The sequence below is a fragment of the Periophthalmus magnuspinnatus genome, chromosome 22 (assembly GCF_009829125.3).
Source record: "Periophthalmus magnuspinnatus isolate fPerMag1 chromosome 22, fPerMag1.2.pri, whole genome shotgun sequence".
NCBI lineage: Eukaryota > Metazoa > Chordata > Actinopteri > Gobiiformes > Gobiidae > Periophthalmus > Periophthalmus magnuspinnatus.
The window spans coordinates 18,135,985-18,145,098 of record NC_047147.1 but is presented as its reverse complement, the minus strand read 5'-3'; the positions used below and the strand labels follow the sequence as shown (position 1 = coordinate 18,145,098).

Sequence of the window (9,114 nt, the reverse complement as noted above, 5' to 3'; positions counted from 1 at the left end):
AAATAGAACTTTATCTGAGCATGAGATCCTGAGGAAAGCAAAAATTTGTTCTGTTTAAGTGATATTTTGTAGTACTGATACTTGCTCAAATGTGTATATAGGTTTGGTATTATTTTTAGAATCGATTAGTATTGGATTTCCGACAACTTTTAACAGCCCTAATTTGGGGACACACAGTTTATGAAATTTAAAATCAAAATCTTACATATCATCACTTTAAGAAATCATCTTAAATAATCTTAAAATAAAGAGATAATTCCCTTACATACAAGCACAACACTCAGGCGTTTTTGGAAACTATTTATTGAACATTTGCAACCAGGTAACAGTTAAATACAGAAGGTTGGACTGTCTCTACCTCCCTACAGCGCCCTCTGCAGGGACTGGCTTCACTTCATCACACTCTGAGGAGGGAATGTTACAGGACTTGGTAAGGCGCACGCCGTGGGTGCTGGAAGTCATTTGGCTTTTGTGTCTTTTGATAAACAAAGAGAGAAGAATGAGAGCTTGGTCAAAAAAGTCCGTCTGTGCGTGCTCTTCACAGCCGTGGGAATATCTCAGCATTTCGGAGGTGTGTTTTTCCAATGATTCCTGTGGTGCGCCAAAGTAAGCGAGCAAGAGGCGGCAAGAAAAAAAAAACAAAACTGATACAATGCACCTCTTGTCAACATAAGGTGTGAAACCATGATCGAAGCTAAAGGTAAAATGATCAACATGAATATATTAGAAAAAAATGGCAATTAGTCTTTAATAAACACCTCGCTTCACCTACTCCCAACCAGATTATAAATTAAAACTGTCCAAATAAAATCAATTAACCAGACTTTGGGCCTGTTCAGTTCCGTTTCAAGACTGGAAAATCCTCATTGAAATAACAAATGGCACTTTTCAGTCTCGTGAACTGCGATCTACAATCTCGACTCCACCCCAACCCTAAAAACAACTCTTTCTAATGTACATATACGGGTCAGGCGCGCTCTCTCTCTCTCTTTCTCTTTCTTTCTCTCTCTCTCTCTCTCTTGCTCTCTCCAGGCTCGCCCCACCGCGCAGGGGACCCGGCGGAGGACCCGGGGTGGGCGGGCTGCTCTCGGGGCTAGGCAACAGTTTTGAAGGTCTGCAGTATGAGGTTGGTTTGGTGGATGAGCCGGTTCGCGCTGATGAAAACGTTTATCGCCCTGCAGGAGAGGAGAGAATGACAGGGTAAGTGGAATGTACATTAACGATTTATAAAGATGTGACAGTGGAGGGAAAGGATTAAGGGAGGGCATAAAACCAAGGATGCATTTGAGAAGTACTAATTTACTTTTGTATAATAATAAATCCATTTCACTTGGATTGAGCGCCCTCAGCTGGTTACCCATGGGTTTCACTTTGAAATGTTAAAAATTAGCACTGCTGTCATGGCAGTAAAAAAACTAAATATTGAAAAAAGACCTCAAACTGGCATCCATCAAAGGAAAAAATGACAAGACTCAACAGCATAATGATACAACATACGATACTTTGAAGCTAAATGGCAGCGCAAGCACAAACAAAAACTACTCGAGGTATGTTTACGTGCAGCTATTAATTAAAAAATAAATAAATCAAGTTAACTAAACAGACCACACAAAATGATGGCAGCTTTACTTCATGGTTCGTGGACTGTAAAACCCTTTATAATTCGATGCAGACAACCAAGGCACACGACGGCCTCATTTTGACTCCAAGAGATGGTTTTACAATACATCAGGCCCCTTTAAGTCCTGGTTAAACACAAAAATGCTAATCCATTGCTAACTACGAAGTCAAGCAAGTAACTTAACTTAAAGCTAGCATACCAAATGTAATCTTAAACAAACAAATAAGAAATGCAAGTACAGCTGCATGATTTTTTCAAAAATTCAAAAACAAATCTAATTTAAGTTCACATTTTACAACAAGTCCAGAAGAATTGACCAAAATACTAAAATATAAACTGAGAAATGAATACAAGAATCACATTTCAGAACATGTTTGTGCAGACTTTTTAAGACCTTTTTTTTTGTTTGCGGAGGAAAAAAATGGTACTTCAAAAACACCTTTTGCGATTTGCTAATTGTGTCCATAATGATTAAATGTGCAAGCGCTCTATGCTAAGACCCAAATAATAGAAATACATAAAAAAACATAACTGAACTATTGGCACGCTGACTGTGCATCTTCCTAATAACATGTCTTGTAAACAACATGACACTGCCTATAACGGTTAGCTAACAGGCTTTATTCTACACATTATTTGTGGCGTGCCTCCTCTGCTGAATAGTCGCTTTCACATTAGCCGTGAGACAGATTATAATTACTTGTGCTTGGCAGCCGCTGTTAACTGGTGACTCACAGTGTGTCCCCGAGTCCATGAAGAGACACTGCTTTTTATGGGAGCAGTCATTAAGTCATTTTAGGATTATAATTGGACATTGTCTAAATCGCTTTTTAATTAACTGCACTCTCTTCCTAATGATGTCAAAAGGTGAAGGCATGGCCAGTTGGTTAGCACAGACGTGGAGAGTGTACGGCTGGTGATACTCAGGAATGCAAACTAGACGTATTCAGTCCAGGTCTGCAATTGAATCTAGTCCCCCAGTCCAGTCCCCCGGTCCAGTCCCCCGGTCCAGTCCCCCGGTCCAGTCCCCCGGTCCAGTCCCCCGGTCCACATCAAATTTTTTTGTGTTCCAGTCTGGGTTCAATCTTAGTTTGTCATAGTTTTGAGGTTGGAACAACTTGAGGGACGACAGGACTATAGAGTTCTGTGTAGTGGTACTCAGCAGTAGTGTGGGCAGACTTGGACAGTAGAGAGTTTGGAGGGGCAAACAAAACACTATTTACCAAATTGACCTTTACAGCATTAGTAAGAGGAAAACATTTACTTTTAGGAATGGCAACACCCACCTACACAATCAGACCACTCTTTATAAGGAATGGAGATGATGGAACACAGCTGGACTAAATAACCAGGTAAAGGCTCTGAACCAGATTTTCTTTCCCCATGTATTTGAGCAAAATTTGTCTTGCCCCAGTGCAGATATATTGTATAAGAAGTTCTTGAGGTCTAAATAAATCTGCTGTGTACTGTCTGCATCTAATTAGAAAGCATTTTATTGTCCACTAATCAAGTGCGTGTTAGCATGCTAGGTGTTGTTAGCTTTACTGTTAACTGTTAAAACTCTGCACTGGTTTCTGAAAGTTGTGAAAATTGCGTATAAACATTGCAGTGAATAATTAGGATGCTCGGAATGCATAAGATAAGTGAGGAGTAACTTTGAAAATAGTTCCTTTTAAATGGTTTGCAGTGGTCCAGTTTTTAAGATAGTAAGTATAGTAAGGCATAGTAAGTATCTGGGTAAACTACTATAAGTAAGAGCAATTGTAACAGTAAATGTCTGGGCATAACATCTGATTGTAAATTTGAGGTTAGGTTAGGTTAATTAAAAGCAAAAAACATGAAATAATTAACAAAATCTAGTATTTTCAAATAAAGAAAATTTAAAAATTAGAAAAAGAAAATCATCTGAAGGAGCAGTGCATTGTTAACATGAAGCTTTTGTGTCACAGTAACTCTAGTGAAACACGGAACACACAGAAGAGTAACAAAAACCTTTACTCAAGGAGGAGTAGTGAGTAAAGTATGGCGTCTCAAAACAACAAATGTGTACTTGAGTAAACGTGTGTTCTACCCACCTCTGATTATAATGGACATATGGATGGTGAACATTTTAAAGAGGGGGTATTAAGTGCTAACACACATCATATTTAGATCACCATGTTACCTTTTATAGTTTTGAAAATGCTACATTTGGAAAAAACAATGTATTAATAGAGGTGGGCGATATATTGGTTGGACGAGAGTTTAAACGTGAATTATCGGTATCGGCAAATATCGGTTATTGTCCACAACAGCAGTCCAAATATCAGATATTGATATAGGCTCAAACAAATCCATATCGACCAATCCCTACATATTTACCTGTTTTGTAATTTTCTTTTGTTTTTGATGCTCTCCTCCCTTAGAACACCATCACAACATAAGCGTGCATCCCACTAATGAAACTGGTGCACATCACATCAGGTTTGTGAAGCTGTTGTGTACAGTTTTGTATCATACTTTTGTATATTTATGGAGAACTGTCGTATGGGAGCATGGTTGACTTAGACTTGTGGGCTGAGCATTGGACAGAATCTTACAGCTAAGGGTCGAATAGGGCCTGGGAGAGATCGCTAGATTACTCAAACTTGCATGGATGACATATAAAACCTCCTCAGGCATGTTTTTTGTTGAGGGAACATTGTTATAGAAATGGCAGAAAGCCAAAAATAAATAGATTTTGCATAATGTCCCCTCTTTAAGAAAAACAACCTTGCCTTGTATCTAAATAACTAAACGGTTTGAATATCTTTGAGTGAAAATACACTTCAGACATTTTCTTCCTTCTTTGCAGTAATTATCTAGTCTTGGATGTTTCTCCTCTCTGCATCCACAATAACTCTCCCCTTTTGAGTGGGCATTAGTATTCACACTTACTTTCCGTCTTTGAAGTATGTTTTGAGGGTGTCACTGAAACTTTTGGAGTACTTGACAAACTCTTTTTTCTGGTGCTCAAGGGCCTGGAAAAGATGAGACATGCATTTTAAAAAGAAGGGAAACAAGTCAACAAGTACTGGTATCCAGTGTGAGAGAACAGTCCCTTACTCTGCGATTCTGGTACTGGTATTTCTTAATGACGTTGTTGACTGTGTCCAGTAACTCTTTTATGGCGCTGGCAATGTCTCTGGAACAAGACAAAAGAGGACAATATCACACACAATTTAAAACATTTTATTTCCACCAAGTCAATGTTTGGCTCTTGTATTTGTCTGTACATAACTTCTTTTGAAAGGTCCTATTTTACACATCCCTGGAACTGTCTTTTGTTTCATTCACACATGTTTGAGTAATTGTTTATCTTTAGTCCATCTACATCTCCAACCCTCAAAATGCTCTGTTCCACCTTGTGATGCCATGTAGTGGTAATTTTCAAGTTAACAGCTACCTTTTACCTTTTGTTCAGTAAAGATTGGTAATTTCAGGGCTGAAATCATCCAAATGTTTCTAGTGAAGGTGTGCGGAGTATAAACACAGGGTGGAGAAGAGTGTTTTCTGTTTGAGAGAAGAGCTCAAATGCAAATATGCAGGGTTTGGGTGTTAAACATCTGCGAATCAGACAAAAAACAACTCCAGGTATGTTTTTAATGAGAAAACAACCTTTTAACATAGATCAGAAAATGGCATAATATAAGCCCTTTAAAAATTATTTTAAAAAAAAGATTCAGACTAAAGGAGCACAATATCTAAAAGCAAATACATCTTTACAAGTGAGCTAATGCAATATTCATCGGTGTTTAAAGAGGCACTTTGTAACTTTTCAAGTGGAAGGTCTGCCACATGCTTGTCTCCATGGACATGTTTTTGCTTTGCCTGGAATATGCAAATAGTATGCAATGGAGACAAGCAGGTTGACACACCAGGCCAACCAACTGGACAAATGTAAGTTTAGTATATATTTAATGCCATATTGGGAGACATTTTAGTAAAAAGGCAACATGGAGACGAGTTCATTTTTCCAGTAATTTTACTTTCAGTCTAAAATTTTTTAATGTCCTGTCACTTTAATTCCAAAATGCCGCCTTGTTGTTGGAAAAGATGATCAACTTATCATGTCAAAATTATATAAAGGCATGGCAAAATCTCTACAGTCAACATCATATATACAGACTTTTACATTTTAATATGCTTTAAATAAAAAAAATTTAATGAAAAAGTGTCCATGTGTCTGCAGGTGCACTCACTTGATGGTCTGTAGGAAGCGTACTCTGTCGTTGATCTCGTCGGGGATTTTGCTGAGGATGTGTTTGAGAGCGCGGGCCTTCTCGTTCAGGTCCTGAAACTCCTGCTCCGGCCGCTCGATCATGAACTCTACAAACACACAGCAGATACGCTCAGGCACACTCCACTGGACACACAAGGGAATACACCACACACTGCTGCTTAAGGTGCCAAAACGCTCATTCAAACTAAATTTCAGCACCACTTTAGCCAGAGGAAGCTATTAACAATTGCCATGATAAAAAACTAAGATTGGAGACTTCCCTGGCAACAGCACAAAACATTTTCCATTCAGACACAATACCTCCTTAGAAAATGTCTCCTATGTAACATTTGCATATGAAGTAGCATACAACATTGTGGCATGATCCAGTCCGGTCCTCTTCATCTTTATAAAGTATTTTTGTTTCTACTTTATGCACTTATGCACTGTTGAAGGTACAGAACTGACTGTAATATGTAATATTTGGTTGTATGTTATATCTGGTTTTCTTAGTAGTCTGATTCTACATTTAGTGCAAAACACTACGTCAATCGATTAACACTGTTACGATCAATTCAAACACCCGACAAATATCAAGTACACTGCAACAAATGATATTACCCATAGTATTGTTAAGAGATGTAAACTGAAACTACACCCCACAGTATCTTTTTACAAATAAAAAGAATAGATTTACAGTAACTTATAGTGTACTGTGTACATGAAATTAGACTCATTTAAATAGACAAGCTTATTCCTTGTGTGTTAGTGTCTACAGACCATTTGAAATATTTATAAAATCAAACTACAAGCTATTCTACAAAAATGCAATCAAATGCTGTCCCACACATGTCCTGTTCTCCCGGGGTTCCTTACCTTCCACATCGTCCGCTGCCATGCGCAGTAGAGACTCCGTGAAGTTAATTTGCACATTCTTTTTTTCCAGGATCTTCATTATAATGTCCTGAGTCAGACCGGGGTTTTCCCTCTCGGCCTGGAACAAAGAAAACTGCATCAGTTTATCCTGTTGCCACAGAGAGGAGCCCACATCAGCGCACAAATCATACTATTCCATTATTAGTCATATTATTTTTTTTATTTGATGGGACCAGACTGTATGTATGTATGTATGTATGTAGAATTGTATGTATGTATGTATGTATGTATGTATATATATATATATATATATATATATTTATTTATTTACAGTCTATGGTGGGGACAGTGCATGTTAATGAACATTTATGAGATGCTGTAAGCACAGCAGCTGTAGCCATGGGCTCATCATCATCAGTTGTCCCACATGTGCTCTCACAAATACTCTTACATTCATCCACCAGTGTACTTCAACACTGAGCTGAGCCTCCACTTCATTATCATTATGACTAATCTACATCTGTCCACACTGCAGAGGAAACACACTCATAGGCAATGAAAACAAAACAACACTCAATTTGAACTCAATATAAATACTAATAAAAACAAATATGAACTGCTTCATACATAGAAGAGCTGTGAGTGATGGGCAGTTGTGTAAAATAGGAAGTCCAGGGTGAGGACTGTCAGCAAGATAGACTATACCCACCTACTTCCTCTATCTGTGTTTGTAAAGATAGTTAGTGACTTTGAACTAAAAGTAACCATGAATTTCCTGTTAATCGGTTACATCGACAAAAAAAAATCTAAGCATTGATTAAACGATTACAAAGAAAGCAGGACATTATTTCCTCTTGGTCAACAATTTTCTCTAAAAGTTATGACTGCATCATAACAGTTTATGAAAACATATTAAGTATATGTATGAGCTAACCCATATTTAAACTTAAGCTATGTTTTAGCACACATGCAGGACATCATATTTAAATGGCAATGAAGCAAGACAACAAACAATAGAGGACAAAAGAAAGTTGCCCATGAACACAGAGGTAGATAGTTGACACATCGAAGAGTCAAATGTAGCATACTAGTAAAAAAAAAAAAGTAATAGTAGTCCTCAATGGATATTGTAATGGTGAGATGACACTAAAGTAAAAATAAAATAAAACATGTGAATGGTGCTTCTTACCTTTATGAAGGCTGCTCTGAGTGTCTGTGCTGCTGACAGGTTAATCCTCTCCAGCTAAAAAGTCACAAAGACACACAATGTATAAGGTTTTATCTGCAAAAGGCTTTCCAAATATTACACTGCACACAGAATCACATTTTCAAATGTATTTACCTCGTTAAAGACTGGGTACATCACAGCATACAGTGTCATGGATACCATGGAGTTAGTCTCCGCTTCATTCTTCATCTCCTCCATTGTCATCGTCAGCAGAGAAGCAGTCCGTGTAGAAAAGGTCCAGAGGAAAGTGCAGCGGCTCTCTCACTCACACACACATACACTCACCCACTCACACACCCACGGATCTCCCACGGACACCCACGGACAGAGGAGCACCCGTCTCCACACCGATGCGCCTGCACGGACACAGACAGACAAAGACACTTTCAGCTAGAGACACGGTGAGACAGGGTCAGGTCAGGGACAAGTGCAGCATCAGCTGTCACAGCAGACCCAGCAGCCTCAGTCTGTACACAGTGGGTCAACTGCGAAGAAATGTGCTTCGAAAATGTTTCTAAATATGTTTTTCACGTGAATAAACTCGAGCTACACACATCATAGAGATGTATGTATTAACACGAATGCTTTTGTATTAATGTCTAAAACGCGAAGGTTTGTTAGCTGAAGGCTAAAGTGACTAGCACTGGGTGGTAAGCCTACGCTACAAGCTTCTGTGCTAACTGAACAGAAGGAGGTAAACATCCGCTAAATGTAAGTGTGTGGACATACAAGACAAGAGAGCGGCTGATCTGTAGTTAAAATGACTATACGTTATATACAATTACCAATATGTTACGATCTAGTGGTAAGAACATTGAATTGAGGCCTATGGCGGAGCTGTCGGTGGTAGCTCAGTGCTAGCGCAGCCTGCGCTGGAGCTCCAGGACACTGTATATTTGCATAAAGTAAAGAGGCTGTGCGCGCACACTGCCTTATGACACAGGAGTAACACATCTACACATGTCGAGAACAAACTGCTCTGTACCTTTGCTCTGGCTCCTCCGAAAGGCTAGTTGCGCTGCGGAGCCTTTAGCGGACTGTTTTCTTTACAACTTAAGGCGGAAGTTTTTTTTAGCACTGACCTGAGCGACACTTCCGGACTGTGCTACGTCAGTGTAGCGCGTCCAATCACAGCACAGAAGACTTATT

General features: G+C 38.9%; 1 protein-coding gene across 1 annotated transcript; it reads right to left on the bottom strand.

The window, feature by feature from the left end:
* Positions 1–287: 287 nt before the first annotated feature.
* LOC117390208 (programmed cell death protein 10) lies at positions 288–9,072 on the bottom strand. The gene is made up of 8 exons (XM_033987881.2): positions 8,951–9,072; positions 8,080–8,321; positions 7,927–7,980; positions 6,738–6,855; positions 5,842–5,968; positions 4,706–4,784; positions 4,538–4,620; positions 288–1,175 (listed from the first exon to the last, which is right to left on the bottom strand). The coding sequence occupies exons 2-8, from the start codon at positions 8,167–8,169 to the stop codon at positions 1,094–1,096; spliced, it is 633 nt and encodes a 210-aa protein (XP_033843772.1). The 5' UTR covers positions 8,170–8,321; positions 8,951–9,072; the 3' UTR covers positions 288–1,093.
* Between the last annotated feature and the right edge of the window lie 42 nt (positions 9,073–9,114).

What these genes read in the sequence shown, in the direction of transcription:
- LOC117390208 (XM_033987881.2), bottom strand. Translation starts at nt 8,169, where the DNA reads ATGACAATGGAGGAGATGAAGAATGAAGCGGAGACTAACTCCATGGTA. An exon ending in TCAGAGCAGCCTTCATAAAG is followed by an intron (nt 6,856 to 7,926) that starts GTAAGAAGCACC and finishes TCTTTGTTCCAG; the next exon opens with GCCGAGAGGGAAAACCCCGG. An exon ending in GGCAGCGGACGATGTGGAAG is followed by an intron (nt 5,969 to 6,737) that starts GTAAGGAACCCC and finishes GTGTGTTTGTAG; the next exon opens with AGTTCATGATCGAGCGGCCG.